Source organism: Empidonax traillii, unplaced genomic scaffold, assembly GCF_003031625.1.
Source record: "Empidonax traillii isolate 1590-97213 ecotype Southwest subspecies unplaced genomic scaffold, ASM303162v1 scaffold584:size400879, whole genome shotgun sequence".
In the NCBI taxonomy this organism is placed as follows: Eukaryota; Metazoa; Chordata; class Aves; order Passeriformes; family Tyrannidae; genus Empidonax; species Empidonax traillii.
The window spans coordinates 81,966-103,903 of NW_020955777.1; the positions used below are offsets into that span (position 1 = coordinate 81,966).

Consider the following 21,938-nt stretch of genomic DNA (forward strand, 5'->3'; position numbering starts at 1 on the left):
AACCAAAACAGCTACCAAAAATAGCAAAACTATATCATATCTGCAAACTATTCATTACAAAAGTATATTCTTAAAGACCCTACACATTTAAAGTCCATACTCTGGAACTCAAGCATAAAAGAGGAGACCATGGTGAAGGGAAAAGCCATCTAAACCACTATTTCACCGGGACAGAGATTAATCATTCCTTCCTTTACCATCACCATTACCAATAATCTTCCTTGTGCAGAGGACAGCCCTACCACAGAACATATTCTCTGTGCAGAACAGATGGATTAATCTGCATTAGATTATTTGCACCAATCTAAAAGAAAGCCCTCCCACCAACACATGCTCAATTCCAATGGCTAAGGAGTTCTGGTTTTCCCCCCACATTGCACTCAGTTTGCCAGGATATGGGAAGGACCCTTCAGGATACAAACTGTGCTACAGCTCCTCCCTCCTCGGTGAGTAACTGTGCTGGCAGTCTGGGCAGGGTGACGGCTGCAGCCTGGGAGGTGACACAGCCACCTGTGAACAGGAACCGCTGGTGGCATCGGCAGCTGCTCCCATTGCAGTCCCCTGTCCAACACCTCCATTTCCAGCAGTCCCTCCCTTCCCCTGGTCCTGCTCCCTGCCCTGGCGCTGGCTGTGCCCACTGACCTGCCTGCTCTGGCCTGGCTGTGTGCAGAGGCTGCTCCTGACCCTCCAGCTCACTGCTCCCTTACGCTGCAGCCTTACCAGGGCTCACTCCTGCTCCTCACCAACCTCCGGGCAGCTCCTAAGCACAAAGGATTTTGGTTCAAGTCAGTTTAGGGAACAACTTTCAGTGAGAAGCAAGACAAAGAAGGAAACGTGTTCATCTCAGTCAGCCCAGAATCACACACCACAGGCCATTGAGATGGATCTGTCGCTGCTCAGTGTACCAGCTCAATTAAGTGATACATACTTAAGGCATCCACATCTCTGTGCACTTTAATCAACTAAGAACATTGTTTCATAGCCTCTAATAATGTTAAACCTCAGCTTTTTCTGCTGCGTTAAAATTTACATTTACAGTACTAGCAGTGTTAGCCTACATTTCACTAATAATTAGACTGGAACAATGTAACATTACAGAGTAAAAATCCATGTGCATGAATATTCTGCTGTTTAACAACCCAAAACTTTGGAAAACAAGAAGAACCCAGAGAACACTGTACACTCCAAGAAAAGAATTCAGACACTGTATATCAGTCACATGTTCAGGAAACTGTCACTTGGAAACAATTTTGTTTGCAGTTTGTCTGCTTTCCACCTGAAGTTATATTTGAGCGTATTTCAATAATTACAATACAGCAAAAACCACGTTCCTTACATTTCCCTGATTTTAGAACACACTGGAGCTTCTCAGAGCTATTTCTCTTGGGTGCTTCCCTAGGCAGCCTCCAAGGTAAGGGAGGGACTTGAGCACTTGAGCAGAAGGTGGAGAGCGGCACTCACTCCAAATGATGTGCTTTGGCTGCAGCTCTTACCTGGAGCTTTTACCTCAATGGGGTAAATGTCCAGGTAACTGCACCGCCCCAGCCTCTGCTGATGCTTTACTCCCAGCCATTCTGCTGGATTTACTTCTCACAAACGGTATCTATGTCCAAATATTGTATCAAATACTGTTTTCACTCATTTCATAGCACTCAATTTGGGGAGCAGGGTAAAAGGGAGGGCAGGTGGGAAGCGAGGAGAAAGAAAAGTGGGAAGAGAGAAAACAGCTATTTCAGAATGAACTTTAGCACAAGAGAATGGAATTACATTTGGAGACATCAGTTTCAGTGCACAAGAGAGATGACATTTTAAAATAACTTTATTTTTGATCCTCTTTCAAAATTATGATTTAACATCGTCAGAAATGAAATAAGAAACTTACCCAGCATATTTAGTTTTAAAAGCATTTAATGACATCGCATATATTTAACAGATAGGGTAAAAGTCTAGAGGTACAGTTCGATACAACTGAAAGCCAGTTCCAGTACTACTCTTGACTACAGGCCCAGTCATTGAAAGTTCATTCCTATTAAATGTAATTTTTGATTGTGCAGTAAGATGAAAATTTTTCATTACAATAGTTACAGTGACAGAAATGCACACTATGTATCAAAGAGCAAGGTAATGTAGCAAAATTATAACACACAGTGCTGCAGCTGACAAGCAAGTAACCATTTGAGTAACATTACTTTTCCAGTAAATGCTTCAGTTCCACTTTTACACTTATCGATGATTTTAAAGGGTTTATTATACATCTAGTCTTATTATACTTTGTACTAGAATTATCTGAAACATACAATATAATGTATTTCGGCAAAAAAAAAAAAAAAAAAAAAGAAACGAAAACGAAAACAAAACAAACCCAATTTGAAATTACAGCTTATTTGAAACTGTCTCAGCCTGTTCATCCGTCTGGAACACCAACATTCTTACGTGTCGCACTCGATGCAGGAACGCCTGGGGCCCGTTAATAACCAGCGTGGTGTGTGAGTCAACAGCCCTGCACTCTGTTACGGCAGAGGGAACACACTGCCCTTCAGGAGGGGTTAGAACTGCGAGGGGAGGCTCCGCTAGGCACGACTCAGCGCAGCGCCCTCAGCTGAGGGAACGCTCCGAGCCGGGACATTGGTTTCTCATGTGCACAGTAGATTCGAAAGCACCGCTGCCTTGCACACCAATAGCACTAGGAGTGGGTTATTTTCCAAGACAGCCTCACAAAATTGAGGAACAGTTTAAATATTAAGATCTAATCTACATTAACTTCATTTAAAAAAAAAAAATAAACAAAACAAAAACAAAAACAAACCCCCAAAACCTGGTCCTCCCTCTCCTACAGAAGCTGCCCAATGCACCTCATACGTTTGTAACTTTAGATTCTTTTTTTTTTTTTTTTTTTTTTTTGTTGGCTTTTTTTTTGTTTTAAAACGCTCTATAAATAAAAAAATGTCAATCACATTGAGGAACATGAGGCACAGAGAGTAACGTATTGGTTCTGAGCTCGCATGCTGGAATTCCACTGGAACGGTCAGAGAAGTGCAGTGTGTGGAGATGGAGTTCACTTCTTTTTACCAAAAAGGCTGAATCTTTTCTCTTTGTCTTTCTCCTTGTCCTTCTCCCGCTTGCCAGGGCTGGACTCGCTGGTTATTGTGACGCTGGCGGGCAGGGTCTGGGCACGGCTGGAGGCTGGAGTGCTCTGGGTGGTCGGGGACACCTCGATCTTGTCCGACGAGATGGCTGATGTGATGGCCTGGATCCACGTGTTCATCTCCTCCTTCAAGAAGCCCCAAAGGCAGAGAGCCGTTACAACCCACAGCCTGCTCTGACCCGCCTTGCGCAGGGGGAACGCACACGGGTGGGAAACGGGAGGAATCCGGCCCCGAGTCAGGCCCCGGCTCTGCTCCGGCCGTGCTCCTGCAGAGGTGGCTGCCAGGGCTGTACCTGAGCAGCCCTGAACCTGCACATCACCCACACCCCCTGCAGACCACGGAATCAAAGCACACCGAGATCACAGAGCCCGGGACACTGAGCCGGGAGGGACCCACGGAGTCCAGCCCTGCGGGGGACAGCCCGTACAGGGCCCCGAGCTCTCGGCAGCTGTTTGCTCCCTCGGCACAACAGCACACACCTCACAGCACAGACAAACCACGAGAAAAGCAAACTTACATCGTCTTTGGCTTGGAAGAGGTATTCGTTGCCATCGGTCAATCTGCAAAGGAAACAAGAGGCAGAGTTTTCCCGGCTGTCATAGACACCAGCAGAGCCCTGCGGCCGCTCTGCTCCCACACTGCCCGGCTGGCTCCAGGCACTGCACCCAGTGGCTGCCTCTCCTCACGGGGGAGGCCAGGGCCTCCCTTCTGCTGCATTCCTCTGCTGACTGTACTCAAAGGGTTTAACTGGCATACAGTTAACAGAGTATGTGAAGATAAATATGAATTAAAAAACAACAGAATAACACCGGGCCAGGCACCTGAACAGGCAGGAGGCAGGGGCAGCAGGAGCTGTGTTGCAGCCTTCCCCACCTTTCCCCACAAAACCCGAGCATTTTAACATCTCTTTACGAAATGAAATTGAGTATTAAACAGTAAAATAACTGTGAGTGAGTAAAGAAAAGATCTACCTGCAAGTACCTGAGGGGCCTGGCGCACGTGATGGGGCACTGGGAAAAAAGGGCAGCTGGCTCTTGTGCCTAACTTTGCACTTGGAACAGCACATCCTTCCATTAGCAATTCAGAGGGGTTTAAAATAGTCTCCAGGATGAACCACATAGCTGCAGGCCTGTCTTCAAGAAAGCTACATTTCCCTAAATATTTGCTATATATTTCCCTATATATTTTCTATAAAGCAAATTTTCCCCAGATATGGATTCTAACATCTTTAGAGGATTCCTGTACCAATATAAAATTATACTCTCCCCCCAAAAAACCAAACCAAAACACCCCTGTCTTGGAATATATGACCTGATCAGTTCATATAGTCAGGGTCCTCTGACAGGATTACCTAGTAGCTGTGTAAAGATAAAATGTTTTGAAGATATATTTAACTGATGGTTGTTTAGTAAAATACACCGTTTCACAAGGAAAAGCCTTTTTTTTTAACCTTTGAGCAACAGGTCCTTCACATAGTGCAGAGTGAAGTGTTCTGGGCTTGAAAACATGATAGTAGTTTCCTAAATTCATACAGAAAACATTAAACAAGAGGCCTGATTTTGAAATCAGAGCAGAACCATGAACGTTCTTCTCAGTCAGTTCAGAGGGAGCAGCTGAGGAGCTGTGAGAGGCATTGTGAAATTCAGGCTCCTGACTTCAGGCACCCTCCTCTGGGCTGGTCCCAAACATCAAGTGCACTGATTATTGGGACGGTGTGCTTTGAGAAACAGCCCCTGTGTCAGTGCTGGGAAGAGCTCCTAGGCTGGGTTCACACAGCAAACACATCCCCCACAGCATTTCCTCAGGGCAAACTGCTGCCCAGCTTACCTGAGCTTGAACACATGCTTCTTCTTCTTGTAGTCGACCGCCACTTCGCAGACCGCGTCCTTCAGGCTCACGGGGATCTCGTTGTGGTAGGGGATGCCAGAGGCAGCAGCTTTGGAGTCCTTGTAGAAGCCCATCTCTTGGTTGTTTATGACACAGTACACGTTATGCCATGACCTGGGGACGGGGGAAACAACAAGGCCAGTTATAAATCTAATGCTTGTACTGGCAGAAGTGGGAAAACCAAACCCCGTTATTTCTGGAAGATAAAGGAGATTGGTTCAGTGTGAGGATGTGGATATGGCCTACGCTGTCCCACAAACCACACACAGGGAATTCTCTCCTGGAAGCACAGCTCTGAGCCAAAAGCCCTGCCATTGAGATCTCCCTGTGACAGCACATCAGCCTGAGCTCACCGGGGGACGACTCGGGCACAGTGGGCACTTTGCATTCTTGGGAGAGAAACCAACTGACCTTTTAAGGCAAAGCTCTGTTCTCACTGTGCTGCAAACTGATGAATGGACTGTGTGTGAAATCCTTGACTGACACAAGTCATGTGTCTCATTCTATAACAGAGCTGTGAAAATTAACGATTACTGGAAATGAGAGCACCCAGAGAGTGGCACTGGTGGCTGTCACTGCCTCCGAGGCACTCTCTGGTGTGAACAACCCCAGTGGAACACAAATCCTGGAGTACTGTACTCATGTGTGATCTCAGCTCTGCCAGGGGTTTCTGCTCCTACCAAACCCCCCCAGACATTGCTGGAGCTCAGCTCTTGCCATGAACATTTTCCTTGTCAGCCAAGTCACAAATGGGGTTCCAAGAGCTCTCTCGGCTCACGAAGGATCCCACTCTGCTTTTCCAGCACAGACAAATGCCAGAGCTCTGCCTGTTTGAGACCTGCAGGTCTGGGTCCTGGGAATGGAATCAACTACAGCACACCCATCATCTCCTGCTCATGCCCAACAGATCACAGAGGAGGTGGGAAGTGGTAATGTGCAAACACAAAATGTCAGCAGAATACGAACATTTCTAGTCTCACACCTACGTGGTTTTCTTTTCTTGTAGTAAGATACAACTTGAGAGATGTGGAATGAAATCCCACTGCTGCCACAAACCCATCCTGTGCAGCGGGGAAGTCGTGCTATCTCCGTGCCTCACTTTTGCACCTGCCAAGTACGGCTAACGCTGCCTTTCCTCCCAGGTATCTTTAGACTTGCCCACATGCACTGCTCAGCCCCGCAGCCACAGTCCCTGCAGCAGCAGGAGGGAGAGCCTGGCAGGCCTCTGGGAGCTGTGAGGGGACGGTGGCAGCAGGGCTGGAGTGAACTGCGTGCCAGCTGGGTCAGCCCCCTCGGCCGGCACTGGCACGTTACCTGCTGGAGGCTTTCTTGCTGTGTGTCTCCCACTCGTGCTTGCGGTGTAGGAAGCCCTCCATCTGAGCTGAAGGGATCTCCTGGGTTTTGGCTGGAAGGGTAGCAGCAGTCTGGGCCTGAACAGCGGTCTTGGCTTTGCGGTCTGACGTCGGGGAAGGAACCGGACTGGACTCTTTGGAACTCGTCCTCTGTTCCGCAGCTCCATTGACCATCTCGTTTGTGTCCGCGGTTTCTGCCACCTGGGAAGAGTGGAGAGCACGTTCAGCCTGCAGCTCCCAGCACGGGGCTATCCTGCAGTTAACCTGCCTCCCTGCACAACGTGGCTGTGTATAAACTTTGCCTGGAAAATGACACAGGCCAGTAAGTTCTCTCTCGCACTCCATGGAGACACGGGAGGCCAAGGAAATTAGAAGGTAGGAATGGATTAGTACCCATTTTATAGGTGGAGAGAAGGGAAAATAAGAGCAACTGAACGTCAGTGTGAATTTTACTGTGCTTTGCTCTGCTGGTCAATTCGTATTCTTTAACATATTGTTATCCTAAAATGAGAGCATTTGATTCTGTTGCTAAGTACTCCAATGTTTGAACAGTAACAATCACACTTTCTGCAGACCCAGAGGAACAGTAGAAGTTATACACATCAGCCACCTTAAATACATTTATGGCATTACTGGGGTATTAAAAGTCCATAAAAGGTATTAACTATGAGTCAGCAGAGAAAGATGTCACAATCGCCCAGGAGCATTTACAAAAATGTGTGCAATTCATTTGTTTCTGTAAAAGCTCCTTTCCCACTTTCCCCGTTCCCCTAGTGACACAACAAAATCAAAACATGCAGAAATTAGAGAGATTACACCATGCATTTCATCTCCACCATCCCAGTTAGGATATTGGATCGTAAAGACAAGGGAAATGAGGTCACGAGTCAATTATCGAGGTCTGTTCAGGCTGGCGTTATTAGGTGGGTTGGATTTTGGTTAAAGGAACTGAAAACCACCACAGTCACACAGCATCACACAGCTATTTACCCCCAAACAAAGACAGAACCAAGGCCTTGCCCATCACTTGCTTTGTTGGTCGCGTTGCCTGTCGCACTGGGAGCGATACCCAGAGAGCAGCCGTGACTCCAGCAGCTCTCACTGCTCAAGCTGTCGACGTCTTCAGGAGCCATTCATCCAAAAATCATTTAAATTGGAATCCTAATGGCCATAAGCTTTTGAAATGCAGCTTGGTCCCAGTGTGTTTTTTTTTCCTGTACCATTACTTTGACATACAGAGCTGTTGGTAGCAGCTCAGGAGTTACACAACCAGTGTGTAGTATTATTATTAGCAAGTTACTAAAGCTCGGTGCTGCTAATGCTCTAGTAGATTACAAACATTCTGGACTGTTTTTATGCAGACAAGCAGGTTTTTGTGAATGGCACAATAATTAGACATTCCCACTTCTGCACATGGCCTGGACAAATCAAAAGCAGCCGAATTATTATGCAACAAACTCAATTTTGCCACCGTTGGCTACAACTCCTCACACCTGCCCAGTACCTGTCATTGGCCCTCACGCCCCGTCCCTCACGCACGGCCCCGGGAAGATCTGAGTGTCAGCTTGCTCTGAATGTGGGAAGGATTGGTTAACTGCCTTTCAGCAACCCAAACACTACCCCCTGGAACAGGGAGAGGATCCCAGCTCACACTGCACTGCAAGCCAGCTCTGCTTTGCCCTGTGCATACACACCTGGAGCCTTTTGCTGCTCCTTCACAATTAGGATCGATCTAAAGCACCAAACCTCACTACTTGTATCCAAATCTCAACACGTAACAAAAATGTTGGATTGAAGCGGGGGAGAGGGTCAATAGATGAGGCTGAAGATTATCTGAACTCTGCCAGAACACGGGTATTGGAATGAACAACCAGCGAGACACCCCTGGAACCTCAATTAACCAGGGGTCACCCACGGCCAACAGATCACCCTCAGGAACAAGGAGTGCCCGTGGCACATCTTCCTGCCCCTCAAACTCTGCTGCATCCCTGTCTGAGGGACCTGAGGCCTCTGAGGAATTACACAGATCACAGGAACTCATCTCCACAATGAGATAAACTCCCCAGAACTACCTGTCCCCTGCCCTGACAGCGAGAGCGCAGCGTTTGCTGGGGCGATACCAGCAAGATGTGACAATGTGACTGCCCTGGGGATACCTGCAACCACTAGTCTGAGGGAAAACACACCAGCTTCACACCAGCAGCCACAGCACAGCTGCTTAAGGTGTTTTCTGGGAAACAGCATGGAATTCAGTTGCAATCTGCAGCCCTGCGGCTTTAAGTGACAACTGCCAGCTTCCATCACGCCATCAGACCTGCGACTCCTACGTCCAGTCCTACTGGCTGTGGAAGGGCTAGGAAAGGCCTTCCTGCTGCTCTCTCAGGTTTTACTTCCTTGTCACGTGTTATCTACAATTAACAGAAAACAAGCAAAATAAAGGGGAATCATGAACAGCTCTGCCAAGGATGTGTCACCAACACGGAGAGGGAACAGGAGCCGAACAAACGTCACTGGGAACATGCGTGGGACATGCGGAGACAGCGCCGTGGGACAAACCAACAGCAAACACTTACAGCACAACAGGGCTCAGGGACACGAGACAGGGCTCTCCAGGGGACTGAGGGTTAGTGGGAGGTGCTTTAGTGGCTGCTCTGGAGATACTGAAAGCAGGACTGTGACATGCAACAGGACAGCTGGTGACAACGACAGGAGACACCCCTTTGGTTTTCACAGTGCTTGAAGCAACATTGTATTCAGTTCATCAACTCAAGGCTCTGCAGCACAGCTTAAAAAACAGAGATGGATTTGCCTGTTCCAGATGCAAACAGATGACAGGTTGTTCTGGCAAAAGGACCTCTCTAATGCATTAAGCCAGTCCCACAGGCTGTAACAAACAGGTGAAATCTTACACTTCTAGTGCCTAAAATGATGACCTTAACCTGTGACATCATTAATTCTTCTTCATCATAAAAATGGAATTTTTATATAACTGCACTAATACAAACAGAAGAGTCTCTCTCTCTAAATCACTCCTACACACTACATCTCAGCCAGAGTACACGTGAAGGCTCCGTGGATGGTGGAGTCTGAAGCTCCAGCTGTCCTGCCCTGAGAGCTGGCAGCCCTTACAGGCACAGAGAGCGTGCCCACACAGTCACAGGGAGCTTTTAAAGGCATTAAGAAGCTATATGCTGTTATCCTGACAAGAGAAAAAAAACAGGCATCATGAAGTGGAAAGACAAAGGTACAGTTACTGAAGCACATCCTCTCGATGGCCGTTCTCACGTCACAGGCTCAGCCCATCCAGAACCATCCAGCTGCACTGCTCAGCCACTTGGCAGAGCCAAAAGTCTCGTCAACAGCAGCAGATCTGGTGCCTCACATCAGCACTGACACAGCTGGGTACACCTGAGCTATTGCAACACAACAAACTGAGCTAAAAAATCCTCACGAAAGACCGAAGATGGCAAAGAGGAACGTGGAAACGCATTATGTATCACGGCAATAAAATAAAATAAAATAAAATTTAAAAAGAAGCAAACAGGTGATGTATAAGGCTGTGGTAACCAGCAAGATGATGCTCTGGGAATTGCTCGTGGGTCCCTCACATTCCCTGCCACAACTGTACAGAATGTGTAAGCATCAGAATGCACAACAGCTCACTTTGTTACTGAATATTGAAGATGACCCAAAAGGCTTCGTGTTCAGAGAGAGGAAGGTGGAACTGCTGAGTTCCCTGGAGCACTGGCAGAGTCTGTGTGCAGACTCAGGCCTCACTGGGATGGGCTGTTGGAAAGATAAACTGGTGCTGAAAGCATTTCATCTGAGCCTGGCAAGAGCCCTGATATCCATGGATCTGAGCCTGCCAAGAGCCCTGATATCCATGGATCTGAGCCTGCCAAGAGCCCTGATATCCATGGATCTGAGCCTGCCAAGAGCCCTGATATCCATGGATCTGAGCCTGCCAAGAGCCCTGATATCCATGGATCTGAGCCTGCCAAGAGCCCTGATATCCATGGATCTGAGCCTGGCAAGAGCCCCGATATCCATGGATCTGAGCCTGGCAAGAGCCCCGATATCCATGGATCTGAGCCTGCCAAGAGCCCCAATATCCATGGATCTGAGCCTGCCAAGAGCCCTGATATCCATGGATCTGAGCCTGCCATGGACCTTCCTGCCTGGAATGTGAGCTGGGAGAGCCAGGTTCAGTAGCCACAAGAAGTGCCACTTCTCTTCCCACTGGCAGCACTAAGTGAAGCAAGGAGGCTCTGCAGGAAGGGCAGGAGGGAGGAGCCAGGCCCAGCTCCTGGGCTGCATTAACTCTGGAAACACAGCCTGGCATTTTCCTGGAGCACAGCAAGGTTCTTGGCATGCATCCTGACCCCACTGGGACACCCCCTGCCAAGAAGGAAGCAGTAAGGCACGGAGCATTCAGCCTGCATCTAGGTAAAAGAAAGAGCTGGATGTTGGACCAACACATTTTATTTAGTTCTTACAGCATCACAACCTCTCCCAAGGGGGCCACGCCCTGCTCTCTTTGACCCCTCTGTCTCTCCAGTGCCTGGATACTGAACTGCTGCAGTGCCAGCTGGACAGGACTGAGGCCAAACAGGGCCCAGCACAGCTCTCCAGCAAGATCACAACCCTTCATGAGGACTAAACCCCCAGATAAATCTAGATACTGGGTTTTAATGCTTTATTTCACGTTTATTCGTCTCTGCAGTCAATGAGTCCATTCTGCATGGAATGTTATACAACTAACCTGAAGGCTTTTATTTGTCCAGAGTCACACTCCCCCCTCTCCCCCAGCCCTTCCTGCCCAGCTCACTTGTGTGGATTATCTTTGGCCTTGTCAATAACTCTCTTGCTAAGGCAGCTGATTTAATAATATCGAATAATGCCGTGCTGAGACCTGTTAGTACAGCTCGATGCGTCATACCTGTCAGGGTCTAGTGCTCTTCTTCATTAGGCTGTAATCTCATTAATCTCAATTACTCATATAAAGGACGATTTAGCTGGAAAATCTTAACACTATTAGCGACATGAAAAACTCACAGTAAATAACATGAAATAAATGTGTCACCTTAAAGCAACTGAGTGTCAGTGGGGAGATTCAAATAAACAAAGATTAAAGTGAAGCAAATATATCTCCAAGGGGCTGCTAATCAAATGAAAGTCAACTGATGGGAAGGAAGAGAAAAGCAGCAGGGAAATCTGAAGCCAAAAGATGAAACCAGTACCAGTAACCCATACTGAAAAAAAGGTGTCTTTTGCTGCACAGGACTCTGTGTCACAGTCCAGACCACGAGCGGTCATTGGCTGTCCGTCTGCTAATAAAGTTTTTGTAGTTTTGGTAGGTTTGGGAGCGGTAACTAACCCGTGGAGACTCCTGGTCTGAGGGCAAACCGTTCTGGGAAACCTGCTCTCCTTTTGTCCCATCCCTGGTGGAGAGAGGAAAAAAGAAAAGAAAGGGTATTAAGTTCTCAGAAGTCACATGTCTTGTTCACCAAAATGAGATTTTCCTACTGAATATTAATTTAAGAACTTTAGGCAAGTTCCTAAAATCCTCAGGCCCAACTGAATAAATCCAGTGTGAAGTGAGATCAAGCCAGACTCTACTGACAGTTACCTTTCAAATAAGCCTCCTCTCACATAAGTTATTTCCTAAATGTTAATGTGCCATGGATGTGGCTTCAAATCTGTAAGTGATGCTCATCAAAGGGAAAAGCTGAGGTTGTTCAGAGGAACTGCAACTCATAACCCAGGGGCTGGAAAAGCAGCAGTCCTACCTTCATGCCAGGGACACCTGAGCAATCCCAACACTGCGTCAGGATGGAAGATGGGAGCATTCAATTCAGCAGAGAATTCAGGGGGCTGGGAAAGGTCCTGCCCCCAGAAACCACCAAGGCTTCCAAGAGGGGTCACATTACTAAATCCAACAACTTCCCCTCCTTCCACAGCCCACTCTCAGCCTGAGGGCCCCGTGGCAGAGCCCGTGTGCAGTGCAGAGTGCTGCTCACCATTGCTGCTGGGAGTCTGCATCCTCTGCCTTGGGGCCGGGCTCCGGGGTGGGCGGCTGCCTCTTCCGCTCCTCCTCCTCCTGCTGCCGACGCACTTCCAGCAGCTCCAGCTGGGGGAGGAAACCATTTGGGGCAGTTAGAAGCACTGCCTGTTTTTCAGGGGCATTTCTAGAAACTCAAACCACCTCTGTACCTTTTCCTGAAACATAACTGAAATTAGAGTGAATTGGAGTACAACTGGAAGGCAGCAGTCTTGGCAGGCATTGGTCATGCCAAGTTTGTGGCACTGAGTTTGCCAGTGAGGGCACAGAGCATCAGACCCTCTGACACTGAGTGGGGCCTGGGCAGCAGGTTATTTGTAACCACTGGCCACGGTTGTTTTCTGATTCATTCTATTAGAACAAAACCGAGACAAACAAGAAAACAACCAAGTCGTTAAAATACCAAAAAGTGACATCCTCTTGTCTGCTTGCCATACACAGAAATAAAATGTTCCACGTCTGAATTGCCTGACATGAACCATCTCCACAGACCAGCCTGACTGGTGGAGATGCTGAGAAACTCCAGCTCCTTTTGTCTGCAGCTGTGTGTGTGAAGAACCAAGCCACTTCAGTTTTAGTGTCTAAAGCCAATCCGTCCTCCAAAGATGGCAACACGCTCCCCGATCATTAATCACCGACACTGCAGCTGGGCTCACAATGGGCTTTGGGGTTTTATCCCTTATTGTGCCTTTCTAGGGCATCCACGAGTGCAGATGAGTTTGGTGACGCTGGGAGCTCCTCCCCACCCCCAGCCCAGAGGAGAGGCCAGCAGAGGCTCAGGCACCCACCGTGGTCAGCCTTTCCAGCGCTGCAAACCTCTCGTCCCAGGTGGCCGCGGACTTTTCAAAGGCCTCGTGCCGCTTGATTAACTTCTCCACTTCATCCACGCTCTGCCCGATCTCCCGGCTGGACAGGTAGGGCTCCTGTCCCAGCAGCCAGGCCTCGGCCACGCTGGCATCTCTGGAGAACTGGTGCACCTCCAGAACTGAGCACAGAGGGGACAGGAATCAGCACCGTTCACGCCACAAGGAGCAGCGTGAAGTCATCAGGTACCTTCTGGATTTACCCAAACACAGGTTGAGCGGGGGGTTTTTGTTCTAACCTGCTCTATCATACCAATTTTAGCATAGAAATCCTGTTCTCTGCTGGTTTTCTCCCTCAGACTGCCCTGTCTAGGGAACAGCTGGACAGCAGCTGCAGCTGCCTCCAGCAAACAGCATTTCTGTACCTGGGGTGCCTCTCCACAGGGCTAACAGCTGCAGGTTTGCACTGCCCTTGTTAAGGGTGTCAGCGCTGGGCTGTCCCTGGTGTAAAACTCGCAGGATTGTGGTGTTTACAAGTACAGCTTTGTCGGTGAACTGCCCATCCACATTCCACCCTCGGGAGGTGCAGGCACAGCACGTGCAGGAGGTGGCAGGGCTTTACTGCTCCCTATTTTTCCATAGGGCATCCTCTGTGGAAATGCAGTTGGAATGTGACACTGCAAACAGCTAAAGCTACTGCCCCGAGCCCCAGGTTTGATCCACAGGGCAAGACCTCCGGGGCAGTTCCTTGGCTTCCAATTCTCCATCATTTACCTATCAACAAGTGGGAGCCTTAGAGCTACTCCAGCACAAACACATTCCAAGCACTGTAACACAAAAGGAAGGAGCTGCAGGGGTTTTTTTCCATGCTCAGAAAGACACAGTGAAGAGAATTAGATATGGCCCAGGCCAGAAGAAATCCGAGGGTGTCCTTACTCAGTCTCAGCCACTCCCATCTGTCTTCCCATTTGTCAATCATTTCTTTTCTCTTTTCCGTCAGCTGCAGCAGCTTCTCCTTGATCTGGGGGGCAGAGGAGAGGGCAGGGCTGTTACACAAGCACCAAAAACCTGCTCACCCCCACACACTGCACTGACAGACACTCTGGGAGTTTGTCAGGAAGTGACTTCAGCAGGGAAACAACAGCTGGTTTTCTCTTCCAAGTATAAATAAATATGACATTTGCATTAAAATATCACATTTGCATAAGCACTCACTGTCTGTTAAAAACTACAGCACCAAGAGCATTTGATTAAAAGGGTGCAATTGAAAACCAGATGTAAACAGAGCAGTTCTGGACTGTATCTTCTGCCCTTTTTTACAGCAAACAGTGCAGAACTGCTGCTCAGGGCTGTTCCACAACCCCTCCCTCCCCAAGTGGGCAGTGGCTCCCAATGTTCAGTCCCAAAGGGAGGCAGGAGATACACAGGTTAAGCCTCTGTTCTCTGCCTGGACACATCAGAAAACAAATCAAGGCCTTAAGCACTTGGATATGGTTTTCTCTTAATATTCCCCAGATTTACTCCCTGCAAGACAAACTTTTTCCTGCTCCTCCCCCTCGCAGGCCTCTCCCCAGCGTTCCAGTTCCCCTGGACACAGTCCAGGTTGTCTCCCAGCTGCCCGTGCCTAAGGAAGTCACCTTTCCCTCCCAGAGCCCCCTCTCAGCAGAACAGAATGTAGAGAGGAATTCTGCATTCCCTGGGCTGAAAATGACCCTTAAAACCTCAGTGCCACCTCTGCTCCCCAACATGAGCTCACAGGGTGAGACTGTACCCTGATTCCCCACCCTGAGGTGACACAAGTCCCTGTGAACACGCAGATCACGCCTGTGCAGATGACACAGGGCCAGTTTGTCCCCCTGGACCAGCCCAGGCCCCAGGAGCACAGTACCTCCTCGGAGGCGTAGTGTTTCCTGGCCAGCAGAGACTTGCCCAGCTCGATGCAGGTGGTGAAGCTGTCGTTCCGTGCATCGATCTCCGCCTTGATACCCTGGTGATTGTTCATCAGCAGCTCCACAGACGACACATCCCTACAAAGCACCAAAACCACACATGCTGGAGTCAACGGCTGCTACATCTGCAAACAAGTTACATTTTCAAACTGAACGACCACAGGATTGATTCCTGGATTGTCTCTGCAGATCGGGAAGCCTTTCCTCAGGAGCAGCACCGTTCTAATCCGAGTCAGAGACTGGGCAACCACCTGAATGAGAGACTGGATAACCACCTGAATGAGAGACTGGATAACCTCCTGAATAAAGGACTGGATAACCACCTGAATGAGAGACTGGATAACCACCTGAATGAGAGACTGGATAACCTCCTGAATGAGAGACTGGATAACCTCCTGAATGAGAGACTGGATAACCTCCTGAATCAGAGACTGGATAACCTCCTGAATGAGAGACTGGATAACCTCCTGAATAAAGGACTGGATAACCCCCTGAATGAGAGACTGGATAACCTCCTGAATGAGAGACTGGATAACCTCCTGAATGAGAGACTGGATAACCTCCTGAATAAAGGACTGGATAACCCCCTGAATGAGAGACTGGATAACCTCCTGAATAAAGGACTGGATAACCCCCTGAATGAGAGACTGGATAACCTGAATCAGAGGATAACCAGAGACTGAATCTCTTTGGGCACATTTTGCACTGCAACGACTCCAGCAGCCCCAGCCCCACCCAGAACAAGCTGCTGCCCCCCCAGCTGTGACAGCAGCTGTGACAGCTGTTCCTCAGTGACCTGAGCCTTATCTCGCCATGGAGAAGATGCCTGACGTTACCTCGGCTTCTCCTGGGCCTCTATCTGCCTGATGACGTCCTCCATCCAGAGCATGAGGTCCCGGACCATGCTGAAGAAGCGGAACTTGTCTCCCGTGTCCACCAGCCGCACCCTGCGGCCCTCGCAGGCGTCCAGCAGCGCCTTCCAGGCCTCCAGCACCTCGTTCTCCCTCTTCTGGATGTCATCGGCCTTGTCCCCGGCGTAGGCGGCCTGCAGACGCGCGGCATCCTCCTGCAGCTGCCTCACCTGGGGCGGGAGAGACACATCCCTCAGGGCTCCCGAGTCACACGCACCGGGACACTCAGCGGCTCACCCACCACTGCAAGGCTCCCTAGGCACTGGAAATGCATTTGCTCTGTCAGCACTAAAGGGGCTCTTCCGTTGGTAAGTCAATAAATCCCTCAGAGAACATTTCAGACGAGACTGGTGGGTCAAGGGACTCCCAAAACAGCAAAGATTTGCCACTGCCTAAACCTGCTGGAAAAAGTGGTGCCAAAACAAAGTGACTGTTAAATGTCACGGCAAGTGGGGGCCAATTTCATCATCACATCTCCTTCCCCTCACACAAGTGGCAATGGCACTGAGGATCTCTGTATCCAAACCGCTACTCCAGCTGACAGAGGGGATTTTTGAAAAGTGCAGATAATGACTTCAAAGAAAGGAAAAATTGGAAATTTTAAGATCTTACTATTATTAGAAATCTCTTTTCCTTCCAAACACTGTCTTGGGACATCAAATGCTAATTCTTGACTGTTTCACCTATTTTTCAAGCCAGGAAACATTCTATTAGCTCTTGTCTAATAATTGTTTTTTTTTAACATCCAAACAAACTGCCTTCTAGCTACAGGCACAGAGATCATGCCTCTCATAATGATCCATCTCAGTGCTCTGGCTGTTCCAGTCAAAAATTGCCCTAAGTGGTTTCCCCGCAGCTCTGTGCTATGATTACATATTCCTCCATTTAGGGCTTGATTATAATTACCTTTTTGAGAGACTGGGATTGATGTTTTGTGAATGTCTCCCATTTTCTGCATAAAATCTACAGCTTCTGAAAGTAAAACACTTGGAAAATCACATACTTGCTCTCTCCCCTTTATTCTAGTGCAAATTGCAACATAACCAAGAATTGGCTGGCAGCTTGGCCATAAAAGCTCTTTCCTGACCTACTGGGATAAATGCAGTCAGTTGTAATTCCTCCATTCCTTAAGCAACTCATTCCCTTCCCAAATTCTCATTCTGGCAGCTGACCATTGTATTTTGGTTTAGAATCCCCCATGTGCTGCATGAGCTGCTGCTGCCTTGTACTTAACATACCTTGAGTTCAAAAGATTTGGAATTAGATCAAGTTTGGGTGCTTTTAAAAATCTTAGCCTGGACTGTGGACTTTAAATCTCTCCAGACTGCCTCTAGGAAGCACCAGGAAAGGCCATATTTAAATCAGAAAGCCTCTGTGCAGATCTTCAGGCTTCCTTTGCCTCTCAGAAAGGAAAGATAAACAGTGCCTGGCACAAGAGGGTTTGGTTGGGGCTTTCCAGTGTTTTTTAAAACAAAAAAACCCAACCCAATCAACCAGCCGGAAAACCCCAAACCCCAACAAACCAACCAGGCTTACACGTTCCTTCATACTTGCACTTTAGGTCAGTACAGAAGCTCTCTGCCTTTATCATTTCTTCCTCACCCAAGGGCAGGAAATGGAACAATGTCAAGCAATTGCTGCCACGTTCAGAAACCTGTGTACTTACAGATGGCTATTTCAGATAACCAGCCTAAGGCACTGACAGAGAAGCAGACAGGCAGATAAGAAAACCATGCAGGTGCAGTTATTCCCACAGCAATCCACGGGGGAAGCAGCTGGCAGCACTCTGTGTCCCCAGCACGGAGGGGCCAAGGGCAGCAGCAGAACTGCCCCGCTCAGGTTCCCACCCACCCCGTTCCCCTGTCACACACCTGGGTGCCCAGGGCCTGGATATCGTGCTCAAACGTCGTGTGCATTCTCTGTAGTGTTTCCACTGTGTTTTGGTCTCTGCCAAGCTCCTCGGGCAGTTTCTTGTGTTTGTCTTGAATACGCCCTAAGATCTCCTTGGCATCGTGGTAAAATTTGTGCAGTTCGTAAGAGGCTGCGAGGATTTGTGTTCTCGTGTCGATGAGCTCCAGGAGGTCAGCCCAGGCCTCATTGAGTCCGTCCTTCCACTCTGCGATCGTGGCAGCATCTGAGTGTCCCGAGTTGATGAGTTCGTCTGCCATGTGGTTCACAGTGTCCACACGCTCCTGGCCAATGTTCCCGGTGTCTCGGGCGAATTCCCGGAACCGCTCCTGCAGCATCTGGAGGGCAGAGCGACAGTGCTGCGCTTACAGAGCGGCCAGGGCGAGCCAAGGCAGCCCCGTCACCCTGCCAGGGGCTGCAGCCACCGCTCAGGGTGTGCAGCACCCACGGAGGGCAGGCCGGCCCCTTCCCTCCAGGAACTCACCGTGACGTGCTCGTAGTCCTGGCCCAGCTCGTGGGATCCCGCCACCACCTCCCTCTCCGCAATCCACTGCTCCAGGTCGTCCACCTCGCGGTTGAGCTGGAACAGGCGGTGTCTCTCGTCCAGCTTGCCTCTCCTCTCCTCGGCCAGGTCCTTGAGGCCGGCGTACAGCTTGTCCACCTTGGACTGCCGCATGCTGATGCGCTCGCTGCAACACAATGAGCCCTTGGTCTGCACCGGCTCCCAGCCCCACGGCCATGGGGGACACTGCTCGGGGTGAAATCCCAGGGGGTCACCCCAGAACGTACCTCTGCTGCGCAGGGCTTTGACTGGACACGCTGCACCAACCCTCTGCTGGCACAGTGACTGCACTAGCTGGGAAACCTGTCTGTCCTGTACCTAAACCCTCTGGCTTTACAGACAGAAGAGCTGGCAGCCAAGCTCTCCATTTGTCTGGCCACAGACCACACCAGCCTTCTCCCCAAACGACAGTTAGGACCCAGGCTGCTGAGGCAGGGGCAGTTAATTCTCATTTAAACACTGCTTCCAGGTTCAGCAGCACTCATGGGTTTCTCACCCCCTAAAGCTCAGCATTTCCACACAGCATTAATATTTCTATTTGCTATCTCTTTTGCCTACATTTGTCTGAGCTATACAGCCCTGCCAGAGTGCTCTCCCTCTGCCTTGATAAAATTGGTGATGTTATTCCAGTAGTCAGACAGCTCAGCCAGGAAATCCACTCTCATCAGAAACGATCACGACCACAAGAGAGTGCTTTTGAGTTCAGCAACAACCTTCCACCGGAGGCAGAGGGTGCCTGTCCCAAGCCAGTCCCAGCAAAGGCACAGCAGTTCCATCCATCAGCCTCAGAGTGGAGTCAGCCTTGCAGCTGAAGCCAGTGGAGAATTCTGTGTGCTGAGCTGCAGCTCCTACAGCAAAACGGTTCTAAAGCTTCCTGGATTCTCCCCCAGGGAAAGCCCTTTATGAAAGCTGAGATCACTTTACCAAAAGCAAGATGTTAATGTGCCCATGTTTAAAGCATCTGACTCCAGGCCCTGGTTCTGCTGGAATCTCAAGGACAGGAGGCAGATTTCGGGGAGCACTGCAGGAGGATAAATGAGTGTGACCTCAGGGGCTGGACATGAGAGCTGGCTGGAAGGGCCAGTGTGGCCCTTGTCCCTCAGCAGCCTGCACAGGGGCACCACACACACTGGCTGAGGGTAAATCAGCAGCTGCCCCTACTGACCCTGTCTCTGGCCAAGTTGTCCAACTTGCACCCTGAACTGAGTGAGGCTGAACTCCTCTTCCTCTTCTGAGCTACTTACTCTGTGCTGTAGTCTTTGTGGGTCAGAACAACCTAGTGAAGGGACTGAACTACGGGAAGAACTCATGATCCAATTAAAAATGGCAGTTAATACCTTTCTGGGTGGTTGTCTGCCACCAAAGTTCTGCTGGTCTTTGAAAGCTGGTGCACAGTTTCAGCATAGTCTTCTACAGCTTGTTCCAAAATCTGGTGTTTCTTCAGCATGGACACGGCACTCTGTTCATCCTGTGAGGGGACAGCAAGGGACAGTCAGGCCCCCACTCCACAGAATGACATCACACAGCAAGGTCAGCTGGGGGTGGGAGCAAACAGGATGGCCAGGGAGAGCTATAAGGACCTGCTCCCAGGTACAGCCTGAAGACAAGTACATAACAGTTGTCACAGCAAATGGTACCCACAGACAGCAAAATGACAGCGAAAGAGAGAATGCAGCAGCCCCTCTGGGACGCAGAACAAAATGACATCAGCTGTGCACTGAGCACGTGGAGTTTCCTCTTCTCTGAAGCTCTTTGTGCATTTCCACAACACTGGGGACAGTGCAGGGCTCAGAATCATGGAATAGTTTTAGGCACATCACTTGCAGGTTTCCCAGGTAAAGAAAAGAAATCCTGTGGAGCCCATGCCAATGGATTCTCCACCAAAGTGCCTGGAGAAGTTCCAACCAAAACCAGCCGTAACTTCACTGTTATGAGTAAGAAAAACAACCTCCAGCTCTCAGTGTTAACTGGTATTGTCAATAAGTCTTTTCATTAGAATATTTTGCATAATGAACTATTTGCATTAATACTCCTTATTTGCATTGCTTAGATGGAGAAAAGAAAACAAGCCCTTTTTAACCGGAGACTGAACACCCACAGAATGTGTCACACTGACACACAGCCAAGCTTTATTTTACCAGGGCAGTGAACAGAGTGCATTTATGTCAACACAAATAAGATCCAGCACTAACACCTCCTTGGAAAGCAGGAGTTGGGTATGGTGTGCTGCTGTGCTGGTCTCCTGTCGCGGGCAGTCAAAGCTGGTGACAGTGGAACCAGGCCCTGTTTCACAGCCAGGTGCACAGTGCTGGCCTGCAGAACTAACACTGGACTGCACCTGGCTGGGCCACACTGGTAACTCCCACCTTACACCAGGGCAGGCAGAGTGGCCATGCAGAGTGTGAGGATGCTTCCCTGGCTCTGTGCAGCCAGGCCTCCCCTCCACACTGCCAGATGTGCGACAGATGGAAGCGACAATCACTCGAGGTTTCACCGGGAATCAACGTGTTTCTGCTGCCATTACATCACCAGCGCCACGTTAAATTATGCCACCTTCCTGCCTCTACAAAGCCATTGAACCCAGACTGGTGTTGCTGTGCAGCTGCTCACCTTGGCTTTCTCTTCTGACATCATGTAGAGCTCCTGCTCACTCATCCAGGCCTCGGCCTCGGCCGCATCGAAGTAGTACTGCTGAGCCCTGTGAGACTCCTCCAGGCGCTTGTGGCGCTTCTCCGTCTCCTCGATGAGGAGGTTCCACAGCTGCTTCAGGTCTGCCAGTCTCTGCTGGATCACTTCAGCATTGGGGCTGCTCTCTGTGATGATGTTCTGACTCCTCTCAAAAATGTCATCGATCCGAGGCTGGTGGCCCTGGATCTCTTTCTGAAGGGTCTACAAGGGAGAGAAGTTCACTGATGAGACAACGCACCAACAGAAAGGAAACGCAAGTCAGGGGTCTTAACTCCAGAGGGGCAGCAAAACACACACCATCGGCCCACGTGGGGCTGTGCCACCACCCGTGGGCACTCCACAGCACCCACTGCTTTACTCCAACCCTTCCTTCCCAAATTAGCCAGCACTAAGGAGAAGCAGCAGGTGTGGAGCTGTAACAGCACCGACTTACCTGGTTCTTCTTTATCAGCAGCTGCACAGTCTGGAGGTTGTGTCCATGATCAGTGGATGTAGCTATGGGCATCCTCTCTCCGACCCACAGCTGCAAGGGAGAGAAGAGCAGCACATGTGACTTCAAACCAGCCCAGGGACAGGGAGGGCAGCAGGGGGAGATGCAGAAAGCAGCAGCAGCACTCCAACATGCTATGGAGAGAATCATTCCTCTCGGGATAGCTCTGCAGTAGGTGTGA

General features: G+C 49.5%; 1 protein-coding gene across 6 annotated transcripts in view; it reads right to left on the bottom strand.

Moving 5' to 3' along the window:
* Nucleotides 1–1,801: 1,801 nt before the first annotated feature.
* The window catches only part of SPTBN1 (spectrin beta, non-erythrocytic 1), a 110,993-nt gene continuing 90,856 nt past the window's right edge, over nt 1,802–21,938 (bottom strand). For all 6 annotated transcript variants that reach the window (XM_027898219.1, XM_027898221.1, XM_027898223.1 and 3 more), the window contains 15 exons: nt 21,701–21,790; nt 21,190–21,468; nt 19,917–20,047; nt 18,502–18,706; nt 17,981–18,355; nt 16,035–16,279; nt 15,138–15,276; nt 14,186–14,270; nt 13,235–13,431; nt 12,406–12,515; nt 11,763–11,826; nt 6,348–6,586; nt 4,974–5,147; nt 3,664–3,706; nt 1,802–3,271 (listed from right to left, as the gene is read on the bottom strand). In XM_027898219.1, the coding sequence (XP_027754020.1) occupies nt 3,056–3,271; nt 3,664–3,706; nt 4,974–5,147; nt 6,348–6,586; nt 11,763–11,826; nt 12,406–12,515; nt 13,235–13,431; nt 14,186–14,270; nt 15,138–15,276; nt 16,035–16,279; nt 17,981–18,355; nt 18,502–18,706; nt 19,917–20,047; nt 21,190–21,468; nt 21,701–21,790 (2,592 nt within the window). In that variant the 3' untranslated portion in view covers nt 1,802–3,055. The remainder of the gene's footprint in view (nt 3,272–3,663; nt 3,707–4,973; nt 5,148–6,347; nt 6,587–11,762; nt 11,827–12,405; nt 12,516–13,234; nt 13,432–14,185; nt 14,271–15,137; nt 15,277–16,034; nt 16,280–17,980; nt 18,356–18,501; nt 18,707–19,916; nt 20,048–21,189; nt 21,469–21,700; nt 21,791–21,938) is intronic.